Here is a 26,534-nt window from a genome sequence, read left to right as displayed (position 1 = left end):
AGGAGCAAAAACCATTAGTGGAAATTGCTTCCAAAATACTTTGTCTAAAAATTTCTTAAACATACTAGCTAATTCAATTTCCCTATTATAAACTTTACCCTGCATTATCTAAGTATCTTATATGTGATATATGAAATAAAATCTTAGATTAATGAAATGATAATCAGATTTTTCTTGATTCCCTATCAATTTGAACTTTTTACATAATAAAAACTGTTTTTCAAGATTTTTCTATAGTTCTTAGAAATATAAAATAGTAATAGCAACAAACATCCTGTAAATAAAACTGGCAAAAATGCAAAGAAATTTAGACATACTTAAATAAAGATAAACTCACATGTCACTCTCTGAAGGACAGGGCTGTTTTACCATTTTGGGTCGGCCTCTTGGTTTTGGAATCTTGACTTCTGTAGCTAACATTCACAGGAAAAAAAATTTTTTTAACTACCAGTTTTCCCATTAAGATTCAAATCTCACATATAAAAATTACAAATGGTATGTACTAATTAAATGGTAGTTTATTACAGATACAGCTATTTTAGGTTTTAAAGATCATATCCTCCAATGGTTCAAATGAGTAACAGAAAATTTAGAGAGGTAAAAAGAGTATTTTCAATTTGTCTTTAGAATGGCTGAGGGCTTAAAAGAACATCCTTCATTGTTTTAACAGCAATGTCACAAAACTTCAACTTTATAGTAAACAGCAGCACTTATATTCAATATTCATATACATATAACATTATGTGTATATGTACACATCTTTGAAAATTTGTTACCAGAATTTACTGAATTTTTAAACACCATTAATTTGATCTATTAAAATATTAAATTCCAAAGTAAAAATTACATAAACAAATTCTCAGGTTTTCTTTTCTTTTTGAATATCACTCATTTTATCCTGTTTCATCAAGAATCCTGTATTATGAAGTAGAAAAGAACAATCGGCTCTGTCTTGGCTAGTGGTTTCTTGGTTTAACTCTGTATTAGAGGCAGATCCTTCCAAACTATTTCATATTTGCCAAATTAGAAAAATGCTTTACATGGGCAATGCTGGAGAAAGCTGCAAATTGTAAAGGTTCTAATAAAGAAAGAATATAATAATTTTAAAATCAATAGCTTTGGCTACTCAAATGCTGTTTTCTTTTCTTTTTGTTAGGATTCCATTTGGAAAGCTTAAAGGGGTATAGCTCGGGGTAGAGCATTTGACTACATTTGGAAAGCTTAAGTTTTCTAAAGTGAGAGGTAAAATAAACCCATCATTCATAGAATTTAAACCTTACTACAGCCTCATTTGCTGCTTAATATTAAAGGAAAATATAATAGAGATGAAACAGAAAATGGGAAAAGTCTCAAGCAATTATTTCAAATTTAAATACTTTATTACAAAGAGCAAATACCTTATTATTTGTCTCCTTTGAAATTTATATATCACATATAACTAATTGCCTATTCACCTATTCCAAAATAGGGGAGGTACAACACTTTAATGGATGAGGGATTAATCACAACCCAAAGATTTAAACATGAACAGTCCTACCTGCAGGTCGTCCTCTTTTAGGACTCACTTTCAGATTAACAGATGCTGCTGCTGTCGCCACTACTCCTGCCTCCTCGGTTTCTACTTGTTTTTCTGCCTGAATCACAAAGATTCAGTTAACTTATTTAGCACAAAGCAGGCATTCTAAGTTTAATTCAGCAAGAAAAATATGCCACTGTAAGGTAACAAGTTCAAATATAAGCATAACTTATATGATCTTTATTATGTCTCAACAGTTGACTTCACAGAGTGACATCCTCAAACTTAGCTTTTAATTCTAGTGAACAACTCTAGAAAACAATCAAAAAATTTCACTTCTAGATATTCTCAACCTAAAAGTCACTGTACAAATAAAGTGAATATTCTTGATGCAAAATGTTGAACAAAGTATAATGTAACTGCACTGCTAACAGCCCACATATTGCTTATAAATGTACTTTCAGTAAATATCTTAAAATGCTAATACTTTACACTGTACTTACGATATAAAACCTAAATCCATTTTAGGAAAGGTAAGAAATTAAGTTGCCGGTGTTTCTATTCTTTAACTTTGTTAATATATACATATTTTATTTTTGAACTGAGACAGAACTGCTGTTCTTCTCTAGGAATTATTCCCTTCCATAAAGAAGGATTTACTACTTAAAGAAATCCCAGTGACCCTCTGCAAACTATAATGCCCCCGTGAAGAGACAATAGCTCCAAATGAGAATCAGTTTAATCGATTCAAGAATTAGGGTAGAAGAAAGGCACCAATTAGAAAGGCAACGCAAACATAACAACATAATCGGAAAGAGAGAAGAGAAACAGTGATGAGAACAAACAATGGGAAGTCAACTATGAGCTATTTTCCCACCCCAATTATTTAGAATGCAGCCTCAACAAAAATAAAAGCAATAAAGCATCATGAAAAAAAGTACATAATCCAATCTTACTGATAAAAATTTTTATCTTTTAATCAACAATCTGATTTGTAAACACTTACAAGATAATACCCAATATTGGTGAGGATGTAGAGAATTATTCACATATTGATTAATGATTATCAAAACAATACACTGGAGTGGGGAGAGTACAGCTCAGTGGCAGAGCATGTGCTTAGTATGCACAAGGTTCTGGGTTCAATCTCCAGCACCTCCATTAAAATTAATTAATTAATTAATCTAATTACCCACCCACCCCCAAAAGTTAAAAAAAAATACTGGTGATACATTTCTGAAAGAATATTTTTATGATTATCAGCAGTAGATATGCAAATCTGACTCAGCAATCCCACTTCTAAGAATTTATCCATTTCTTTGTTAGTTTTTAAGTATTTTTGCTTTTGTAATTGGAATATAATAATGTATATTCAAAGCATTATTAAATAAGTCAATAAACTCATCTAAGGTAATAATCCTTGAATATGTTCCCAAGAACATTACAAAAATTGCTTCAAAAACATTAGCTCATGTTGTATTTCCATAATTTTAAGAATTTACAGACCACCTTCCCCTACCCCCATCCTGATTTGATAGCTCTGGAGTAGGGACCCGGGCATCTGTTTTTGTACCAAAAGTTGAAAACCCAAGACTGTTTGGGAGTTCTTGTCCTACTGAGAAGTTAGGAGGGCAGAAGTTCTCCAAAATTCATTTCAAACTGATGAGCTCTTCAGTGCAGAAAAAAAAACACAAAAAACAAAAACAACAACAAAAAAAACCCTCTTCACTTACACTTTTGACTTCTGGAAATAAATCATGACAGCCTAAGAGTTACAGGTATGAATCTTTCTGAGGAGATACCAGTAAGAGGTAACAAGTTCGTCAATAACTAATGCCACAGATAAAAATATATTAACACTACACTAAAAGCAAAAATCCAGCCCTTTCAACAGACATGTATTCTTGACTATTATAGCAAAATCATGCAAGTCAAAACCATTCCTCATGAAAGTAAAAGCAAAGGATATTTCATCTTCATAAAGGAATATTGTTATTTCAAATGTATTGTTATTTCAAATATACATATATTATTTCAAATGTATTGTTATTTCAAATATACATATTTGAAATATCTTAAATGCAAATATTGTGACTGCAAATTAATTTCTTCCATATTTTACTTGATCTGAGACCTCTAACCCTTTGACAAATTTTCTCCCCATTCATTACCTCACTTTCTAGCTCTTACTCCCTTCATTATTTTATAAAAAAGTCCTTCCAGCCAGCAAAAACCTCACTGGACCACTATTCATCTACATTCTTGTATTGCTACACCTATCTCACAAATCTCCAACAGAGGATTACTATGAAACTTGACTTTCCCTGCTCTGTTATTTCCTGCCCTGATGGAAAAAAAATTATACAAATATGCATTCATTTTATGCAACTTCAGTTTTATCTCCAAGCCATCCATTAATCCTTTATGCTGTCTTTTGTCATGCCCTCTCCTTCTCCTTCCTCTAGCATAAACTTCCAATCCTTTCTTCCTGCCTTATAACATACATGCAGTCTTGTTTTGAATTGGGTAAGGGAAAGACTGAGGCCAGCAAAAAAGAATTCTCTTAATTTCCAAGTCTTCGTAGAAATTTTTAAGTCTTCCTGCACCCTTCCTGTCAATGTTAAAAAAGATGAAATGTCCGTCTCTTTCCCAGTAAGTCAATTCTTTCAAATGTGGTCTCCTTTTCTCTGACCCAGCATTATTCTTAACTTAACAATAATTTATACTTTCCACATCTTTGACTTGCCTGGTTTTGCAAAGAAAAAGTGTTAAAGCCTCTACTATATTTTTTCATTTTTAAAACCCTCCCTTAACCATGCAAATCCTTGTTGCATTCCCTCTCTTTCCCTTCAAAGATTTCAAAAGCACAGCGTAACTTTTAACATTAAACATTTTATTCTTCAACCTACTTCATCTGCCCTTACCGTCTGACCTTAAAGTATCCTAGGGGAGCATAACTGTCAAGTCTTATCGGACCCCCTCTGCATCAGGACACTACTGACCACTCTCATTCCTAAATTCTCTCCTCCCATGTTTAGCTTGATAGCCTCCTCTTAGATATTCTCCTGACAGTTCATTCTCAGCCATAAATTTTACAAAGCAACCTTTCATCACTATAGTCCCTCAGGATTCTGGTTTCTGCATTCTTCTCAGTAAACTTTCCCCCTTGACTACCCACCTAATATCCTAATTTATATCAGAGATTGCATCTGTAACTTCTACCCTTTCCCCCTTCGGTGTCACAGTAATATATACCTTCAGCCTAATTCCCAAAGGTGTTTCACAGCTTCCTCCTCATGCTTCTGCTCCCAAAACATCATCTCCTGCATTCTCTATATATATATAATCTAGTCATCTAAGCCAACACCTTGGAGTCATCCTAGATTCCTCCCCCTTCCTTCACACCCACTTCCAATCAACTATTAACTTTCCCTCCTAAGGTATTCTTAAAATCTAAACTACTAAAAATCTCACGTTAACTCTTTAGAAAGAACTTTCATAATTTAGTTACCACGTCACAATCCTAACTCCCCACTTCAGTTCTGTTGTTTTATGTTATTTCCTGTCTGTCTCAACAAATATATTAAGTTCAATGAGAACAGAGACTGTATCTTCCTTATTCACTGCTGATTCTCTGCCTGGGCCAATGAAGTGAGTACCAAAATTTTGAATGAAGTTATCAGTGAACTGGTTTCACTGCTCCAGTCCAGTCCTCATCATTCACACTGCTTTAAAAGAAGGGTATCTGAAATTTAAAAGTGGGTATCTGAAATTTAAAATGATTCAATCCCACCACGTCTCTAAGTTCAAGTTCTTCAGGATAACATTGGGTTTTTGTTTTTTTTTTTAATTCTTGCTTCCCTCAAATTTTACGGTCTGGTAATACTGAAATGTAGCATTTCAAATGTTTGAAGCAAAATTTTCTCTATTCCTTTGTAAACTGCCTCACATTTCTGCCCACCCCCGCTCTTTGCCCTGACAAAATTCTGCCCATCTTTTAAAATGTTAAAAACAGCCTCTTCTACATACACACCCCAGAGGGGATAAAAAGCCACTATAATTATTTGTTTTCATATTCTACTTCATTATAAGAGACAGAACTCTTAGCTTTCTTTGTATCTTTGGCATATAACAACAGTCTGAGACATAAATAGGTCAGAAAAAGTTGTGATGAACACAACTTCATATAGGGAAGAAGAAACATTCATTAAAAGCATAAGATGTACTTTGTCCTCAACTGTCACATACTCCCATTTCATGCAACAATGTTGTAAATAACAACATAACAGACAACACCTATAAAGCACTTATGTACCAGAATTTAATATAAATATCTCACATGTGTTAACTCATTTAATCCACTCAACAATCTTGTGAGTGTATATCATCATCCATTTTTGAGAGAAAGTTGGGAGGCAGATCATTAAAAGAAATGAAAATTGGAACATTTTATTTTGTTTACCACTTAAGGGTGGTAAACGAAAGGGTTCTATATCACTAAGAAAAGACAGTTTTGATAAGTAAACAACATAATCTACTTTTTAAAAAAAAAGACTAAGTTTAAATTAAATGATATGGTTTCATTATCTCTACACTTCCTCAATCCAATTAAAATAAAAATTATTTTAAGATCTTTGTGGTTAAGCAGTAGAATTACCTTTCTCTTTCTCCCTCTTCTGGCAGCTTTTGGAGTGGTTATGTCAATTGCTTTAGTCACATCCTTTAAAAAAAAAATGAGATTTGAAATTGACAAATTATGCCAAGTCTGAAAGAAAATTTCTTAAATTAAAAGTGACAAGCACATTTCACTAAAAGTACTAGGGAAACTTGTTTTGCTTCTCTGACCTTTGAAATTAGAAACATTGAAAGTCTAAACATTATCATTATAAAGTGAAAGTAATCACCAGTATCTTCCCCTAAAAAAAATTCTTTTCTCTGTCAGATTAAACATAAAAGTCACATTTGCTAGTACACCAGGAAGTCTATTTAAATTTACAAAATGACTCTTTTTTACAGTAGAATCCTCAGCTTTAGGATTGTGAATGTTAAAAGGTATCCGGGACTTTGGAGATCACCTAACAATTTCATGAAGGTTACAAGTGCTAAATGAGTATCCCCACTCAGATAAACAAAGACAGAGTTGGAAATAAACCTAGGTTTTTAAAAAGTCAGTTCAATGTCCTTTCTAGGACATCCATCCAACAACATTTCACTTTAAAAATATCCCTTACACTCTCCTAGTTGTACCTCATATCTTGCACAGCAGAATAACTTCAAATAAAAACATCCATGCATCTTAAAGGTGAAAAAATTATTTTCCAATACTATATTTATTATTTACATAAGAAAATAAGCCTTGAATATTTTCTCATTCATTGCTCAACTACTTTAAAGATTACTTTCTATTTTGCCACAATCAACTCATTTTACAGTTCTTCCTTGCAACAAAATGGTTTTAGAAGGTAAAAAAAATTAAACACACCTCATTGCTGGCTTTTTCTTCATGATCAGTATCTTCCTTTGAAACACTAGTTTCCTTTTCTTCAACTTCAACATCAGATGATGCATTTGATTGTTTAGTTGACGTCTATGAGCAATTAAGTCTATTAGTTTCACAAAATAAAATTTTACCTCTACTTCAAATTTTTCTACCCATGAAAAAAATCAAAGCCTGTTAAAAAGCTAGATAAGTACCCTCATTTCTGTTGCACAGGATACTTTTAACATATACAATTTTTAAATAGTTTGAAATGCTACTATTTTCTTTAGGAGAGTCTTAGAAGGTACTACATTCCTGCAATTGATGCATACAAGCTCAGCAGATAAAACGGTGAGGCAGAAATGAAGAAGTACAATTACTAAGAATACCATCTTGATGTTCTAACCAACAAACACCAACAAGATACAATGTTAAGTTGATTTAGAACAGCACAGACTTATACTCTATTCAACTACTGAAATATTCCGGAGAAAGCAGCTTATTTAGGTACTCTAAGACAAACATCACTAGCTAATGAGATATATACTGCAGCTTTACTTAAGGACTTTTGATTGATATATGTATCTCAAATTTAGTTTATTTAAAATGCAGATTCCTGAGACTCAAACTTAAGTGATTCTGATTTAACAGGCATTGAGTGGGAGCCCAGTAATCATCATTAAATTTTAAAAGAATCTCCAGATGAGAGATGCTTAAGCAGGTGATCTAGGATGCCTAGATTTTCATAGTAACAACCAAAAAGATGAATACCAGAGGCAACACAGTACACACTGGGAGGTGAGGGTAAAGCGCAGATCTACAACACGATAGCACTGTACTCCAAACTGTGTACCCTTCTAGCTATTTCCTTGTACAAGTCTTTTACACTGTAAACCCATTTCCTCTTTTGTGAAAAAGGCAAGGCTGATAACCCACAAATTATAACAGTACAATAAAAACTGTAAAAATGTGCCCAAAGTTACTTATAGCACTACAGAAATTTTTATAAATATGATGGCCAATTTTTGGTTTGTTTCTTTTTAAAAGTTTGGACATCAATGCTTGCACCAAACCATAGGAATGTGCCACTGGGGATGTCTGGGCCAGGAACACAGAGTACATCACACTAGCATAATCATTCATATTTTTGTTAAAAACAGAAAATTGTTGGGGTTTCATGTACACAACCTAAAAAAATTTCATTGTGAAATGGAAAATTCCAAGTATACATCATGTAAACTACCTGGAGATTAAGGAGGTAGGTAAGAACAGAGAATAGGGTGACTAAGCTAGGCAATCTGGAGTAGGAAAATGACCATGAAGGCACCATCACAGGATGCATGATCCAAGTTAAGTTACAAAATATTTTCAGGAAACAAGCAACTCAGTCTCTTTGGACTCCCATTAGAGTCAAGGCAGTAAGGATGGGAAACCATTCATCCATTCTTACATTTGTGCAACGAACATTTAGTGAGTACCTATTCTTCCCACACATATAACAATACCAGGCACACAGGACATACGACTTCTTTGTTTGTGGAACTAATAGCCTGTGGCAGTTAAGACAATACAGAAGCAATTATGATATGGTCTGATGACTTGTGTAACAACTAACTTTTGGGTGGATAATGAAAGCACTTAGGATCATCTAATGTGGCCGTGAAGCATTAATGAAAGATTTAAATGTTCCAGACAGAAGAGCAACTAAAAAGTTCTCAAACGTGAGAAAAAGCATGGCACATGCAACAAAATAAAAAATACATAGGTTTAAAAGCAGAAAGTTGCATAATTTTCAGTGTGTTGCTATCACCTTCTTTAGGTTTACTCTTATTCGTCCTAGTTTTTACTAGCTCAAGTCCAATATAAATGAACAAAAGTTCTGGACACACAAGAAATAGAATAAAAATGTTTAAAGGCTGTTCTTCTAGACACCAAAAACATAAGCATAATTTGCACGGTGCTATAAGTATTTTGGTCACATATTCAATTAACCCATGTGAAATTCATATTCTAATAAATTTTAAGGATTTAGAAATTAAAATGAATAACAAACCACACCTTTCAAGTTATAAAATCTCAATTTAAGAAAATAGTACAGATGGCTTTAAATTCAATGATACAGTAAATAAATTCTCAATCAGAATTTAAATAAGGGTTTCACAGTCTTCTGAGGTCTGTCTGACCATGCAGGCAATATTTTCATCAGTTATCTGGATATTAAAGTTCAAGGTTCACCCTCACAAATAAGAGCAATTTAATCTGAAATTCACAAGGCTCTTGAATTATTTTCCTACAGCTAAAATAGTGATTATTCCCCAAAACGGAATAAATAATACTAAACTAAGTTTTATGTAATATGACGCACCTGTTGACTTGAAAATTTCACTTTCGGATTGTTATCTATCTCCCATAAACCTTCATTAAAGCCTTTTCGTTTATTTGGTTTGCCGTACTTTTCCTTATTTTCTGAGTAAGGAAATATATCCTTTGGGCCTAAAAAAGCACTGAAAAAGGAGGGGGGGAATGTGAGTGCAAAGCGATCTCAAATATAAGTTATTAAACAGCACTACCCTATGATGCAATTAACAAAAATTCTTAATCTAAAATGCATTAAAAATCATACATAAAGGGTAGCCACAAATAATTATACTGAATTCCAAATACTTTCATGAAATTCAGTCACAAACTCTTAGATCCATAATCCTATTTTAAAAAAACATGTAAGCTTGGAACAACACTATGAATGTACTGAATGTCATTAAACTGTACACTTAAAAGTGGTTAAAATGATACATTTTGCTATATTTCACAATAAAAAATGCACAAAATGAAAAAAAGATGAGACATGACTGTATAAACCAATACATTTAAATGCACTTCAAATAGTTTTATATTGAAGTAATTTGGAATATTACACAACTCATAAAATGCTGTCAATAAGGTATATTATATGTATATTTTCAAATATTTGTGTTTATATACATGTAGATTTTCAGAATAAAATGAATGTTAAGAAGTTTACTTTATTCAATGAAACAATCAGATGTTATTACTGGTTTGTTCATTCATATACACACACACACGGTCAATTCTTGTTTTCATGGTGATTATATTTATAATGTCTCCACAAACACTGAATTAGGGAATACTGTACCCACTGCTCCAGGGGAAATACAGGGTACGTTCCTCTGGTCACCACATTTTTGTCAATCAATCAATACATAACTGTTCTATGTGTGTTTCTGTTTAAAGACACCTTATATTATATATATGGGTAATTTATAAACGCTGAACTCACAGACAACAGCTTGTATAACACATACCTTCTCCACAAGGCAGAGTACAGCCTTCCTGCAGCTAGAAACACTAAATAGCACTTCAGTGCTACATGTGGGTATAAGCATGTAAAATGACCAGAAAAAGCACAAAAATGCAAAACCTATGGCACTAGATAGACTGCAAAAAGGACACCTGTTTACAATATGAGCTCAAACAAGGCAAAGCATGGCCTTGGTTCAGCCTCAACTAGGAATGTGTCCATCAGGTTACTCAAAAGTTTTTGCCATTTTGCACACAGACATGACCACAAAAGTGTCATGGGTACTGATCTGGGATTACAAATAAATTTTAGTGAGGAGGCAAATTCATAAATATGGAATCCATGAATGACAAGAATCAACTGTTTTTGTATGTGTATATATACATATATATTCAGATATATTCCCTAGAACAGACCTCTTATATATCTCCATACGGCAGTCAGATCTGTAGAAATCTGTCAATCCCATAAAGGGAGATGAACAATACATGTTGTTTTTTGCTATAATGGTTGATATATATGTATTTTCTAAAGCAAGAGAAAAATCAAATTACTACTCATTTCCTCTAAACTGTGCTACAATTTAAGACAATTAATTACTAATTTTATATCTATCACAAATTCCATGTCTGCTGAAATTCTTTAAGAACTGGGGACCTAATGACTATGGTTAAAATTTCAGTTAGGCTTTAAGATAAAATTTCTAGAAAAAAAGAGACTTAGAACTCTACTTAAATACAATTAATGCATATAAAAGTCAGCTTTATTTCTTATATTATGCAATTTAGAAGTATTCAAAGTATCCATGTATTTTAACTGCACATCAATTAAGGCACACTTAAATCATCATTATCTCATTTGATCCAGAAATTCAGACTTTCACTAGGCATCATTCATTCCTGCCCAGAATCTAAAATTAGAAAAATTAACACATTTAGTTAAAACAGTAAAGCAATTCCTCCCGCATAACCAGCTTCAAATTCCAAGTAAATGACTTGAGTTAAAACTCCATCAAAAATAAAGTGTACTTCTAGTTAGAACACGACAATTCTCTCCTAAAACCCCACAATCATAAAGCTAAAGACAGTAAAAGACACTATCAACAGATTAGGATGCTGGGAAGACTAAGAAAGTTGGATACTAAGCAGCAATGTAGAACGTCAGACAGCACCTTCATTTATAGTTCAAAATCCCCAAAGGGTTCAAAACTGGTGGCATCAGGAACTTCAAGAAGTAGAAGGGACTTTAAATATTAACTATTTAATAAAATTATAGAAAAAATCTCAAAACCTCAAACATGGGGCTTAGCTACAACTCTAAGCTAAAAAGCGATTCAAGAGAAAACTGATTGCATCATGAAAATATTTAATGTATAAAGGTTTGATGGTTAAATTTACATGGATAATTTTTCCCCCAAACAGGCAGTCCTCACTTTGTATGACAAGAGATCATAAAAAACCAATGCAAGGCAACCTTATTGAACAGTGGGAAAAATTACAATTGTTCCATAACCTTTACAAATTATCAAAACATTAAAGTCTTACTGACAGTGTGTAAAGAAATTTTAGAAAGTAAAACTAATACTTATTTAGTACACTGCAATTTAAAACATTAAAAACACTGAGATTAAAGTATTTCATTACTTCGTAAAAAACTTATCAAGAATAGTTTGAACAGTCCTTGCCTCTTCTGATCATGTAACTTATGATATGGAGTAAGCATATTTTCTATGCCTAAGGCACTGTGTCATATCTTTTTTAAATATAATCAGCTTCTAACATTTTATCTTTTCACTTTCAATGTTGTGAAATATCTTTAATGTTTTTTTGTTGGCACAGCTTCCTCTGAGAAATCTTCATCCTTTTTATTACAACCACTTTCCTCATTTATGTTGATAAGCTTGCCTTCCCTAAGCTGCTCTGGCTGCGTATCTAGTCTCTACAAATACAGCACATCTACATTCACAAGGTTATTATTCACAAGGCTATTTATTCTATAACTCCACTTACATTCAATTCAGATTTCACTTCTAGCAATTTCAGTTTCTTTTTTGGCCAATTCCCTATTTTGTTTTTTCTTTAAATGTAAGCTGGATGGGTATATCATTGAAAGACAACGAAGCAGTAACACTACTACATAGTGTGCTATCTGTGCTTGAAATGAGAAACAGATGTACACTGACCAATTACCAGTAAACTCTGAAAAAAAGAGACCTGTTCTGCATCTGTTATTTACATCTTAATTTGTGGACTGATGAGCTAGCAGCAAATTTTGTAGTTTATACAATTATAGTTAATATTCCAGACTAAATAAAATTTGAAACTTGTTGGGGGGGGCTGGTGCTGTTTAATTAAACCATGGTAACCAAAATTCACACATAGTAGAACTCCACAAAGCTAAAGACTGCCTGTGTCCTTCTCTCCTCTTCATACTGTGACTTTAAATTCTACTTTTGTCAGACAGCAATATTCCTATTCTTGCTTTCTTTGTGACTACATTATACTGTTACTTGGTCATGTCTTGTTTGAGCCTTGTCTCACAAAATAAGACACAGGGAGATTAATAGGATTAATCAAATCTAAAAGTCTTAATAGAAGTCTGTTTATATATTGTAATCACTTATATTTGGTCTTATTCATACCACCTTGTTTTACATACAGATTCAGATTTTCAAGCTCTATTTTCTAATATTAAAAAAAAAATTCACACGTAAAGATGCTCAGTATCATTAGCTATCAGTGAAATGTAAATCAAAACCAGAATATCTTCACACCCAATAGGATAGCTATAATAAAAAAGATAATAATAACAAGTCTTGCCAAAGACATGGAGCAATTAGAATCCTCACACATTGCTGATAGGAATATAAAATGGTGCACAGCTGATTTGAAGTCTGGCAATTCCTCAAAGATTAAATATAAAGTTACCATGTGACCGAGGAATTCCACTCCTACAGAAATGAGAACTTGTCCACACAAACACTTGTTCACAAATGTTCATAGTAGCATTATTTATAACAGCCCAGAGTAGAAGCAACCCAAATTATCAACTGATGAGTAGATAAAATATAGATCAATACAATGGAATATTTGGCAATAAAGACAAAGTACTATCACATACTACAAAATAAAGATGAACCTTGAAAACATGCTAAGTGAAAAAAAGCCACTCATTAAAGATCATATTTCTATAGTTCAATTTATATAAAATGCCCAGCACAGGCAAACAGTTTAGTAGTTGTCTACAGCAAGACAGGAGTAAAAGGAGAAGTGAGAATTATCTACTAATGGGTACAGGCTTTCTGGGGTGATGAAAATGTTCTAACATTGTGCTAGTGGCTACACTTCTATCGAACTGTATGCTTTATTTGGATTGTTGGGGATATGAATTATATCTCAATAAAGCTGTTAAAATTATTTTTCAGTGACCACTACATCCCATCAAAGAAAACAAAAATGATCCATAATTTTACCAACTAAAGAGAGCCACTGTTTTCACCTTTTTGTTTACACAGAAATGTAAAAAACATGTAATTTTAATGTTTTACGATACATACTCACGAATACTTTTTCAAATTATAACGAACATCTTTTTATGTCAACAATTACTTAACACTGAATAGCTATCCCAAAATCACTGTCTATTGCTCAACTATTTTCTATATCAAATTTTCTATTATAAATGAAGCTATAATAAATAATGTATTGCTCAATCTTTTCACATATCTTCCTAATAAATTCTAAGTGGAACAGTTGGGTCAAAGATTATGCTCAAGACTATGGAGCTCTTTAATAAGACTCAAAAAACTATGGTGGATGAAAAAAGAACCCTCATATGTTCTCACCCCAAAAAAGAAATGGCTAATTACTGGACATGAGGTAGGTGTTAACTAAATGTTAGCTAATGCAACAGTGGTAGGTAATCATATTGCAATATATAAATGTATTAAAATCAACACACCTTAAACTTACACAATGTATGTCTATTACATTTCAGTTTAAAAACAGTAAGAAGAAAACACAAATACACATAAAGAATCTTCCCCAGGGATGCAATCCCACAGGTCTGGTGAGCAGAGCTCAGATAGGTTTCTAGACATCCACTGCTGGTCCCCAAGGGCACAACCTTATATGACTGTTGCTCTAATTTATTCTTCAAAGCACTCCATTTTAAAATGACATTAAAAAAACTCAAAAACATACCAAAACAGTAACAAGTTTAAGCATTGTTTCTAAAAAATAGCAGTAAAAATTATTTGCTTCCTTTGTAGAGAACTCTTTTAATGTTTGTTTTTAAAATTTTTACAACGAAAAGATAAACACTAACTCAAAGTAAGTTACCCACCAAACGCCAGAGGTGAAAGGAAACTTAAGGATAACCAAAATCCTCCTTTTGAAGATTAGAAAACTGAAGGCCAGAAAGAGTCACTGGCTCAGGGAAGGTGATCTAGCTATTAAACAGCAGTCTCAACTCTTTACAATGTTCCCCTAAAAAGGCTTCAGGGTTTCCTTTAACCACTGTAATATAGCCTTGAAACATCTACCAATAAAATATTGATGTCATATCCCTATACATATAAACTCAGATTTCAAATACCAATGTCAAAGCCCACAAGGATCAAAGTTAATGTAAAATGTCATAAGAAAATAGCAAATCATTAACTAGAGTACTAATTTCATAATTTTGAAGCTACTTAAATCCTGCAAGTGTATTTCTTACAGGGCATATGCCTAAAGGCCGTAAAGTGTATTCCTTTAAGCAGAAGTACACAGAAAAGCAGTTCTCTAATGTCACTTTTTTGTAAATAATGTATGTAAAAAACATACACATATGTCTTACAAAAACTCAGTTATCACACGCCTAGAACCTTTCCTTTAAAACAAACCAGAAGTCACATATGAAAAAAAAAGGGGATAGGAAAGCTTACCACAGCTGAAGACAAGAAGCCCAAGGCTCATTTAACTGTTGCCAAGCAATATTATAATACAGAAACTCCTATCTTTTAAAACATTGATTCTAACTTGCTGCTTCAGTTCTCCATTATTATTAAATCACAAAATATGAAACATACTACTTTATACCAAGATTTTCTAACAGCATGCACTATTTTATAACAGAAACTGATTCAAGACAATTGATGATACATCTACTATGTGCCATCAAGCTGATGGTACAGAGATGAACAGTTCCTCATTATATAAGGCTCATGAGAAACCTGTTCCACACCAACATATGCAGCTATGTCTGTACATGGGAAACTGCAGAAGAAAATAAAATCCTCTTCTATGCTTCATTTATTCCTTTCTTGTGGGCAGATTATACAAAAAACTGATTAACCAGCTGTACCTTCCCTTTCACTCCTAAAACTGTACCTTAGGCAGGTTTTGAAACAGCCTTGATGGGTATTTTTAAAGTTCCTAGAACTGAGCATTTAACATCTTTGAATCAAGACAAGTAAGAGCAGTAAGGAGATAAAAGCAGCAAAAACATCCTCATTTAAAATTTTCTACTTTAGAAAAACAGACCTCGATGAGACTATTTTCTCAATTAGCAATGGTAGTTAGTCAGCCAAACTCCAACTGCACTGCAAATAATTTAATGAACACAAGTATTGGTCTTGAAAAAATAATATGCAACATTATCTTTAATTGTTAATAGCTGACATTTAATGTTTAATACATGCCAAGCACTGTTTTAAGCATTTTTCATGTAATATCTTGTTTGCACCTCAAATCCTAAGGTAGAGTATTTTATTACTCCCATTTTACAAGGCAGAAGGAAGCTGCCCAAAGTCACACAGCAGGTAAATAGCAGGATTCAAAGATAGTCTTCGGATCCAGTTGTCTTAAATACTGTATAAATGTCAGCTAATGGACAGCACATTCATAGTCAACAAATGATTTTATCTAGGTCATAGAACTTTCAATCTATCACCAAACATTTATTTAACAGCTACTATGTGTCAGGCACTTAAGTAAATTATAATAAGCAAGATAGACAAGGTCCCTGCTCTCCAAGCTCTTCACTTGTGGGTGAAGGAAAAGGAAACATTTCAGTCATTACTGCAACAGAGAAATAAGCATGAAAAGGAAGATTTGAGCTACAATCTAAATGACTGAAAATCTGAAGACATACCTTTCCCAACAAAGAAAACACTCAAGAAGGACCTGAGGCAAGATGAAATACAGTAATGTAGAAAAAAATTGTGATCAGGTTGTAGGGGCTTACAAACAGCACTTGTAGACAAAATGTGGGGGTTTAGTTTGTTAGTAATGTTAATAAGGGAGCCACTGAAGGTTTTTGGACAGGGAAAAGACATAATCTGACTGGGATATAAAGATCACTTTGACTATATGTGAAGAGTGAAAACTGAAACCAAAAGAGGATTAGGACACTATTTCTAAGAGTAATTGCGGCATGAGCTTAAGCGGTAGTAGAGGCAGAAGACCTTAGAATGCACTTTAACAGAAAAGAACAAGACTTGCTGACAGACAAGATGTGGGGAGGAAGAGAAAAGGATATAAAATAATATCAAGAATACCCATACTTTTGGTTCAGCAAACCACTGCATCCATGTGAGTCTCATTTACTAAGAATCTATTTTGAATATATTCATTTTAAGATACCTAGTAGACAGTTACAGTAGGTACATGTAAGGGCTCTTGTTATCTAATATTCAAAACTTTGCTGGATGAATTTACTGTGAAAGGTATAAAACTCTTAAGGAAAATCAGATGTCTATAGGGTCAGGAAAAGAACAGAATTACAAAAGGATTCTGCTCTAAATTTACAGTTTAAAAAATCTTAATCTATAAATCAATTACGAGTAAGTACAGTTTTCTAAATTGCCATTTGGTCTAAGGGTTTCTTTTCACATCTCCCTAACTACAGGCTACTAGAATAAACTCCCATTTCTGCAAATTCCAAATTAAAAGGTTCAAATAATCACCCTCCCAATTTTAGAGGGGGAAAAAGTCAAATATCACTGAGATCTAGTTTCTAAAGATTAACCTTAAGCACCAAAAAAGTTTAGTCACCAGACTAATAGATACAACAGCACTGCCTTTCTAAAGATAATGGTGTACTTCTGAGAATACTAAGGCACAAAAATTACAAGTGCATTTTGAAATGAAAACCTGCTATCATTAGCTTAGTTTTACAGTTTAATTCCTTGACTATATTCTACTTTTTAAGTATTAGTAATTCACTGTCTTCATTAACCACTTAGTATCACTGTTCTGTTATTACCCAAACAAAGCTTATGAACTTCGTTACTTGGTGTAGTTTGTTTTGATTTATAATTCGTATATATTTACAATGTAAAAATCCCCATTTTTCAGATGCTGGGAAAAGGATGATCATTCTTCTAAATTTAACATAAGAATGAACCATGTGTTCTATAAAACTATAAGGACATGTAAAAATTCTAGAGAATGTCTACTCACATTACTCTGATAGTGTTCCCAAACTTCACATGCATCAGAATCATCTGGAAGGATAATTAAAACAGATTGCTGGGCCCCGCACCTCAGTTTCTGATTCAGTAAATCTGAGGTGGGGGCCTAAGAATATTCATGCCTAACTACAGTTCCCATGTGATGTTCCCAGGTGTGGTGCCACTTGACCTGGTACCATATGTTGAAAACCCCTATTTCAAGAGTACATAATTTTTCATTAAAAGTATCTTTCCCTTTTAAATTTATGAATGTTTTAAATGGCAGATTATCCCAGAGAATCAGAAACTCATCATTTCTTACAGAATTAAATTTTTATATTTAGAATGTACCTGAACTCAACTGAAAGTAATCATACTGAAGGCCAAGCCAATTCTGGACTCAAAACTGTATTTTAAAGCAGATAATTACATGGTATATGATTTCATTAACATAAAATGTCCAGAATTGACAAATCTAGACAGACATTAAACTAGTGGGGATCTAGGGCTGGGGAGGCGGTAATGAAGAAAGACTGCTAATACGTATATAAGTAAATATACTAAAATCCACTGAGTTACACACTTTAAACAAGTGAATTTTAGGATGTAAATTACTTATCAATAAACCTGTTTTTAAAAACTACATAGAAGTTCATATAGTAGCTAAGCAACATTAAACCAAACGTTGCCACTGCAGGCACTCTAAGGAATACATAATTCTATTTAGAGTATCACCAGCTTTGTTTCACCTGATTCCAGGTAAACAAGTCTACTTTACCAAAATTATTGCAGATTCTAAACATCAAGCTCAAAGTCAGCAAGATTATATATGACTTATAAGGCTATTGAAATATAAACACGTAGTATATTTTTCAAAACCAAAGAGACAGTCCTGGAGTAATCCTCTGTCCCTAGAATTAACAGTTCAATATTCAGCTGCAATTTTTGAAAAATTAATTTGCTTTACCAAATCCCTTCTCTGCCCACAAATCCACCAGGGGCAGCAGAGCAGTAACGGTGGCTCTCAGGACCACATAAATACACACAGAATGAAGTACCCAGATTTCTTCTCACCTTTCCCACAATATACCATTTGTGTGGCTAAAATCACAAAGCATAAAACAGGGTGCCAGGTTGTCATTTTATAAAAAAGCACTAATTATACTAAATATGAAAACCGAATGCCTTATTAAAACTTTCCCTACATACTTTCATCCATCAGTTATTCTTCTGATTGCCAAGAGGACCAATATATATATACACACACACACACACACACACACATATCATCCTTTTATGATTAAGGAAACATTCATTCCAATAAAAGGTAAACCTAGGTCTAATTTTTCTACCATAAAAATAAATTTAAAAGGGAAGCTTGAAGACTTTTTTTCCCATAGTTCAAAGATGATTTTAAAGTTTCCTATTACTTTATCTTCTCTTTGAATTAGTAGCTTCTTGTTTTTCATTTTATGCCCAATGAACCTAATAAATTCACTCTGATTTGCCGCTAGAGCTAAAAGGACTTACGTCTCATGAGTTCCAAAAAAGAAAATAGGTAGTTTGTTTGTTGGTGGTTTTACAGCCCCATCAGGAACTTCATCTACCTAAAAGAAAGATTAGAAGAATTAAAATCTTTTAAATCATATGCACCTACACACACCAGAATAAACTGAAAACAAGATAACCAAAAGGAATCTGCTATAAAGTGGACCAGTTATGGTCCACAATCCCTTATTAACCCAAGAAGCCCTGAAAACCAAGATATTTCTCAAATTTCAGCTGGTGGCAAAACCTGGATTGACACTGAAGCTACTCTATCATTTCTTTCATCCACCCAGCGTTTCTGAGGCTTCTCTGCAGAAACAGCGTGCTAGATTATCATGTGCCATCCCAGACCCTACCAGAAGCAAGATACATGGCATATGTACCATCATAACCTTTCTAAAATAAAAATGGCATATGTACCATCATAATCTTTCTAAAAATTCTGAATTTTTTTAAACAAATCTGGCCCTAAGCATTTCAGACAAGGAGTCTGGACCTGCTCAAAAATTTTAAATCCTATTTCTGCAGGGAGGCTATACAAATATCGGAGTAATGTAAGAGCAAGCATTAAGTTTAAAGCAGTATTTCTCAAAGTCTGAAACATATATTCTGGAAAGATCTTATACCTACATGGCTGAATCACATGAAGTTACCTGTTTCTTTTTCATTTCTTTTAATACTTTTAACTAAGTAAGGAAGAAAGTATCAGGTACTGTTATGTCTAACACAGTAATACTTGTAACTGTCCCTTATCAGAGTTAAAGCCATCAGGTAATAGTATTTAGCCAGAATTTAACATTTCAACTTCGTTACTTATTTTAAACTTTATGACAATATTTCTATTTCATAATTTTCATAATTTCAAAGACACTTTAAAAAATCAGTTAAATCTGTTAAGAAGGGAACAGACTAGAAGACCTACTGTGCTCAGTATGCATCATTATGTTGAAGAAAAGACCATAAGCATGATTTGACTAGTTGGCAAGTAGTCTGAAGGTTTCAGACATTTAGAATCGTTACCATTCAACACCCTTAGGAACTTAATTTTCTCTCCTATCGACGACTGTACTATGCTTTCAACTTTGTGACAAGTTGAGGAATTATGAAAATCCTTAAGAGGCCTTAAGATAAGGGTATTTTCTGTCAACTCAGCTCATATGCTTCTTTCTTCTAGCAAACAGCTTTAAAAGTCTGTACAAATGTCTAGTACCTAGAGTTTAATATATGCTGGGCAATTTTTCTAAAGTTGACTTTAAAAATGTTTATTACTGGTCCAGGATTACAAGATTGTACAAGACTTAAAAATTAATGAAGTTTGAGACACACAGACAGAAAATATTAAAATCAAAATTCGAACAATGGTTGTCACCTTCACAGCTTAGACCTTAAATACATACTTTAAACTCTAAAGCAGGCTCAAAATTTAAAAGACTGGAGAGAGGACAAAAAAAGGAATATAATTCTTGGAGAGAAAATATCAAAACCAAATTTAACCATTTCTAAGAAAAAAGGGGAAAAGGAAACAGATTAAAATTTCCCATTTCAATCCAAATTAAATTGTTAAATATAAAATTTATTAAACAAAGAAAATACTCTGGCCCTCCAAAGGCTACTTTACTGTGATTTTATTAGCATTAACTCTCAATCACCTTGAAGCATGTGAGGAAGAATAATTTGGAAGAAGAGATAATTTCTAAAACATTTTCATTTGGCTTTTAACTGCACTGTCGCATAGAAATCTGAATATAGATGTATCCCAGACCCTCAGATTTTATAACACCTCAAAACAAATGATGCTAAAACCACAAAAAAAAAAAAGTATCTTAGGAGAAACTTTAACCTGCTCAGTTTCCCCATGCTCTATTTAAACATGAAGTATTGCTTTTTTAAGTGCATGATTTATGTACTAAGGATTAGGGGCAGGTGTAATAAAGAAATTCAGTTTATATCTGTCACCTTTGAGAGGCTTATGATCTTTTCAGAAGTCAAAGAATGCATGTAAGAATTAAAATAAAAGGTTATCACAAAGGAAATAAAGTGTCAAATATACAGACAAAAATTATGGTTAAGGATTTTTCAAGTAAGACTGCACTGAAAAGGTAGACTTAATAGGCTGCAGAAAAAAAAAACAAAAAAAAACTTTCCAGGATGGGGAAGGAAACCTGTAAACCTGAATCTGTAAAAAGCTGGATGGGAAAAAAATTAAGAACCAATGAACATTTTATACTCGGATAGCACTCAGCAACTCACTCCATGATTCTCTGTAACCAATGGCTATTTTTCCTACCAGCTGATGTAATTAAAACTATAGGACTTAATTATCTTTAAGAAATACACTCCTCAAAGAAAAGGAAATTAGGAGAAATCACAACCTTAGAGTATCACATGTTTGTATTTAAGAAGGCTCTTGAGCTTACTAATCTACTTGAGCTCAACATTTTTTAAGTTCGATAACTATCTTAGAACCTGAGTCCAACCATAAACTGAAAGATCTTTTTCTGAAAATAGTACTTAAATATTTTAGATGGTCTCAATTCCTAAATGTCACCAAAAACAAAAATCCTGGGTCTTTAACCACCTCTCAGTACTACATGTGAATCCAGGAATGTGGGTCTACTCCACCTTTTGCCTATGGGAAACAAAGAAGTTAAACAACTTCAAGGTCATAAGGCAAACTTCACCAATAATAACTTGAAAATAAACATTTTAGACCTTCCTTAGTGCTACCTCCCTGTAAAAATCTCAATAGTATCCAGTCCTAGATCTTATTAAACAAGTCTAATCCAGAAGGCTTCATCAACTACAAAACATTAAAAAATACCTACAAATTTAATTTAATCACATGTAAGTCTTTGACACCCAATAGCGTGAACAGAATCCATAGGTATTTTGTATTTTATTCAAAATTTAGAAAAATGTTCCATTTTAATTTTTAAACATAAAATTCATACTTCATTATTTTCACCTACAATGGGACATTAACAGCATCACCTCTAAATATTTCCTGTTAAGAAAACCTGTCAAAAACAAACCACAGGAAAATACCTAAATATGTAGAAACACTAGATTTTTAAATTACATGGGAGATTAATGGGAACAAAAAGTAAAATAAAAGGTCAGGTTACAAACAGAGACTAAAAGAGAAGGAGGGAAAGGACATGAGAAAATAATTAAGAGGGAAAAAGGTAGGAAGTAGGCCTCTGAGGAAGGTAGCATCGCTAAATGCGAAAGCTAAAAATCACTTACTCGAGCTGGCCAATGAGGATAACCTTTCATCTTGGCGAAGATGAGGTCCCCAGGTTTGAAATCGCGAGTCATGTTTCGGGGGCGAGGCCGGGGGTCCGAAGCCCAAGAAGGAGATGCGGGGGGCGGACGGCGAGGGGATGCAAGAGGGCGGACGGGAGCCCAGGTCCCCCGAGGGGCGGGAAGGGGAGGATGCCTTGGGGTGTCCCGACGCGCCTGCGAGAGAGAGCAAGGAGGGCGATTAAAGCTCAGAAACCCAGAGGGAGGGGCCGTACAGGGAGGGCCGGGGAGGGGTGGGGGTGGGAGAGTGAGGGGAGAGCCGCCTCCCGCTCCTCCCCCGCGAGTGCGCGGCCTCCGCAGCCCGAGAGCTACCCCTCCAGGCTTCGCAAGGTACGCCGCTCGACGACCGAAAAGACGCCACCACCTGAGGCAGAGATGCTTCTCAGCCCCAATTTCCCCCTTCTCCCGCCCCATCTTTCCTCAGGTTATTCCCCCCTAAGCTTAAGCCCCAAGAGAGAGAGGGGTGGGGGGGAGAAAAACATGGCAAAAGGAAGGGGAACGGTCCCCTCCCATCCACACACGACCTCTCGGCCAGCCTGCTTCCCGACGGTCGCAACCCTGGGCCGAACCTCGGCTCCCAGGCGGGCCGCGGCCACTTCCCCGCTAGAGCCAGGAGAGAAGCCACTGAGGGGGGGCGGGGCGAGTGCCCGCCGCCCGCTCACCTGCCGGGGCCGCGGGCGCGGAGGCTGCGGTGGCGGGCCAGCCGCCTCTGCCCGCGTCCACGCAAGCCACCTGCGCCACCAGCTGCCGCAGAGGCGTCTCAACGGCACCGAATCACAACCGCCGCCGCCGCCGCCGCCGCCGCCGCTGCCGCTGCCGCCGCCGTCGCTGCGCTGCTCCCGCGCGGCTCCCGCTCGGCGCCCGCTAGCACTGGGGCGGAACCAACTGCTCGCCGACGGAAGGGGAATAACGCAGCACCCGCCGAAGGCGTGTGGCTCCGAAGCGGAACTTCAGGAGACCTCAGATCCCCAGATTTGCTTTTGCCTAACAGTTGCAGCCAGGCGGATAGAGAGATGGGTGCAAAGTAACAAAGGAGTGGGCGCAAACAGCTCGGCCCGCTGCGGTCCCCCCTGCGGTTTGCGGAGTGGTCGGGCCCGGCCCGCCCCTGCTGGCTGCTCTGCGTGTGTGTATTTGTATGTGTACTGTATGTAAAAGGCGGGGAGGGAGGAAACGATTGTTGTGGACGGGGTTTGGGGGCGGGTATCCGGGCCTCCAGCCCTTGGCTGTGTGTTAGGCAGAACCTGGCAGCCTAAGTTGCATGTTCTTGCATCGTTTCCCAGGGTGGAGAGGTTTTAAATGCTGCACTTGCGCGGTTTGCACCATCTAAAAAAGAACTGTACAAAAACCCATAAATGAAATCCGAGCATGAGGCGGTTGCAGGGTGTGCAGCTTGTAGGCCTCTAAAACCTGCTGAAGGGGCCTAGCAGTCTCCTTTTACTCGAAATTGTAATATGAGAAAGCCCCATTTCTTTTCTTTTAAATTTAAAGCACCAAGAACTATTAAGAAAAATGCAATCCTAACGAATGCAAACGTGCAGGATAGAAAACAATGGCAGGAAAGCATAAGCCTTTTAGATAGGATGTGGGTTTGGGCCCATAGTAATTTTAGTTGCGTCTAAATTTTATTTCTCTAGTAGAATGGTAGCTGTTAGGTGGTACAGTGTAAAAAGTGCTACTAAACCTCAAATATTTTTAATCACTCAAAATACTATTCAAGAGATTTCTAAAATTATCTTTTATCATTTAGCCAATATTTTTTTTTTACTGTGTTGGTAGTAATATGCCCAACCTTGTGATGTGAATTGATAATTCAGTATTTTTACTGTATCAGAACTACGGCACCAGAATTGTCTAATTTTATTTAACCATTAACATACACTCAGGTTTCCAATAAATGTAGCAAATAAGAAGGTATTTTGAAAAGTAATAAAAACTAATCTTAAATTTTGTTTTATCTTTCATTTGAACCCCCCTAACCCCAGAAATACCTACTGTGTGTCAAGCACTATTAGATGCTAGGAATACAACCATGAAAAACAAGCACAGATACCATTTGAAACAATGAAAATAATGAAAAAAGCATAAGAATATTAAAATATAGAAATAATAGTATGTAGTTCATACTTCTTTAAATGAAGGACTCACAACTGGGAAAAATTAAGAAAAGCTTAATATTATAAAAGTAAAAACTGATAAGACTTTTTAAAAAGAGATACGCATAGACTTTTAAAAGGAAAGAAAGAAGACATTTCCAGTGCAAAATGTCTTGCAAGGAGACTGAATCATACCTCAACAACAGGCAGAGGGTTCCAAGTGCTGCAAAAAGAGAAATTGACTGGCAAGGGAGAGGGAAGGGTTGGAGAAATGTCTTGAAGCTTCTTACCCTGAATTTGAGTTTGATGTGATGTATACTAGGGAGCTACTATAGACTGGTGAGCAAGAAAGGTAAAGATGAGTCTAGAAAGTTTTTCCTGCTTGCTACAAAGTTAGATAGCAGTAGAAAGAGGCTGGAGGGTTACTGCTGTACTCTCTGAGTGACTGGTTTCTGGATGAGATTGTTGACTATGAAAAAGTTGACTATGAAAAAAGGGCAGAGCTAAGTACACAAAGGAATAATTGTCTGTTAGTCATAAATCGTGCACAGGAAAAAGGAGAGAAAGATGTATTGAAGAAAATTCCAAGACACTGAATAGGTGAGACCATGGCATCATCCAGCAATTTCTTGTGCACCTCCTCTGTTCTAAGCCCAGTAAGGCTTTGCAACTCCAAGTGTGGTCCAGGACCCAGCAGCAGGATGGGCTTCACCTGGGATCTTGTTAGCAGAAACTCAGTCCCTCCCAGATCTGCTAAATCAGAATCTGCATTTTAACAAGATTCCCAGATGATTCTTATGCATATTCAAGTTTGAGAAACTACTGCTGTTCAAGATGCTACAGACTCTAGGAACTTAAATAGGGAAGACAGATATGTATTAACAGATAAATTATGATTAATATTAAAAGATAAACTTTTATTAGTGTTAAATGATAGCACCAACAAGTAAAGAGGGAGTGGTTATGGGGGAGGGGTCCTCAGAAAATAGAAAACAGAGTGAAAATGTTAAAGCATTGATGTTTTAGTTTTAGTATTTTTTAAAAAGAAAGTACAAGCTTAGCTCTTGCTATCTTTAAGTTTTGGCAATTTCTATTTTTGATAGTCTGTACAAAACGGGTGATATCCCTTAAGTCAGGACAAAACAGGTGGTAGTTTAAGCCTCTAGAGAACAAAAGCCCAGATCCCTGGAGTAGCAGTTCCAAAGTGGAGGGGGAGGGGAGGCAGAGGGAGGCGGGAGTGTTGGGCTCATCAGAGCCACTTGGAGAGCTTTTCTGAACTAGTGTGAGCTTGTGCTCCTTCCAGGCGTGCTTGATGCGCCCCTCCCCCATAGTCAGCCTTCTTAGGGGTGGGTATGCTAGGAAAAATATAGCAAGATAGAGATTAGAGGAGCAATAAGAAAGTTGTAAGAAGGAAAAATACAATTTCCAAAACAACCGAAGCAAGGCGGGGGTAGGGGGAGACGGACAGGAGAAGGAGATACAAATGAATTGAGGCAGGAGCTTGACTTACATTCTCTCGTTTAATCTGGGTGCTACTAACCCCATTTTACAGATGAGAAAACAGCCTCACAAAAGTTCAGCAACTTGCCCCGAATCACACATCTGCTCAAGTGACCAAGGCAGCGGTCCAGCCAGTCTGTTCTCAAGTCCACGCCTTTGTGTGATCCCACACCACCTCTAGGTGGAGCCGGGGGCCAGCAGCACTGCATAATTAGAAAAAGATGCTGGAAGTAAAAGCAGCCCAGCACTCTTCCACCTTCTGTCTTTGGACTTGAAAGTATTCCCAGCTTCAAATTTCTTAACAACCTCCCTCTACCCCACCCATTCACCCGCTGCTTGTC

The 26,534-nt window shown here is 35.4% G+C and overlaps 1 protein-coding gene across 10 annotated transcripts in view; it reads right to left on the bottom strand.

Moving 5' to 3' along the window:
* Positions 1 to 23,719, bottom strand: part of PSIP1 (PC4 and SRSF1 interacting protein 1) — a 39,929-nt gene extending 16,210 nt beyond the window's left edge. For all 10 annotated transcript variants that reach the window (XR_012071929.1, XR_012071931.1, XR_012071930.1 and 7 more), the window contains exons 1-8: positions 23,263 to 23,719; positions 22,544 to 22,756; positions 19,280 to 19,356; positions 9,361 to 9,499; positions 6,999 to 7,103; positions 6,174 to 6,236; positions 1,538 to 1,634; positions 338 to 413 (exon numbers count right to left, since the gene is read on the bottom strand). Coding sequence is in view for 7 of the 10 variants with exons in the window: in XM_072959388.1 (XP_072815489.1) it covers positions 338 to 413; positions 1,538 to 1,634; positions 6,174 to 6,236; positions 6,999 to 7,103; positions 9,361 to 9,499; positions 19,280 to 19,356; positions 22,544 to 22,615 (629 nt within the window). In the remaining 3 variants the exon portion in view is untranslated. The remainder of the gene's footprint in view (positions 1 to 337; positions 414 to 1,537; positions 1,635 to 6,173; positions 6,237 to 6,998; positions 7,104 to 9,360; positions 9,500 to 19,279; positions 19,357 to 22,543; positions 22,757 to 23,262) is intronic.
* Between the last annotated feature and the right edge of the window lie 2,815 nt (positions 23,720 to 26,534).

Source organism: Vicugna pacos, chromosome 4 (genome assembly GCF_048564905.1).
Source record: "Vicugna pacos chromosome 4, VicPac4, whole genome shotgun sequence".
In the NCBI taxonomy this organism is placed as follows: domain Eukaryota; kingdom Metazoa; phylum Chordata; class Mammalia; order Artiodactyla; family Camelidae; genus Vicugna; species Vicugna pacos.
This window is presented reverse-complemented; position numbering and strand designations above follow the sequence as displayed.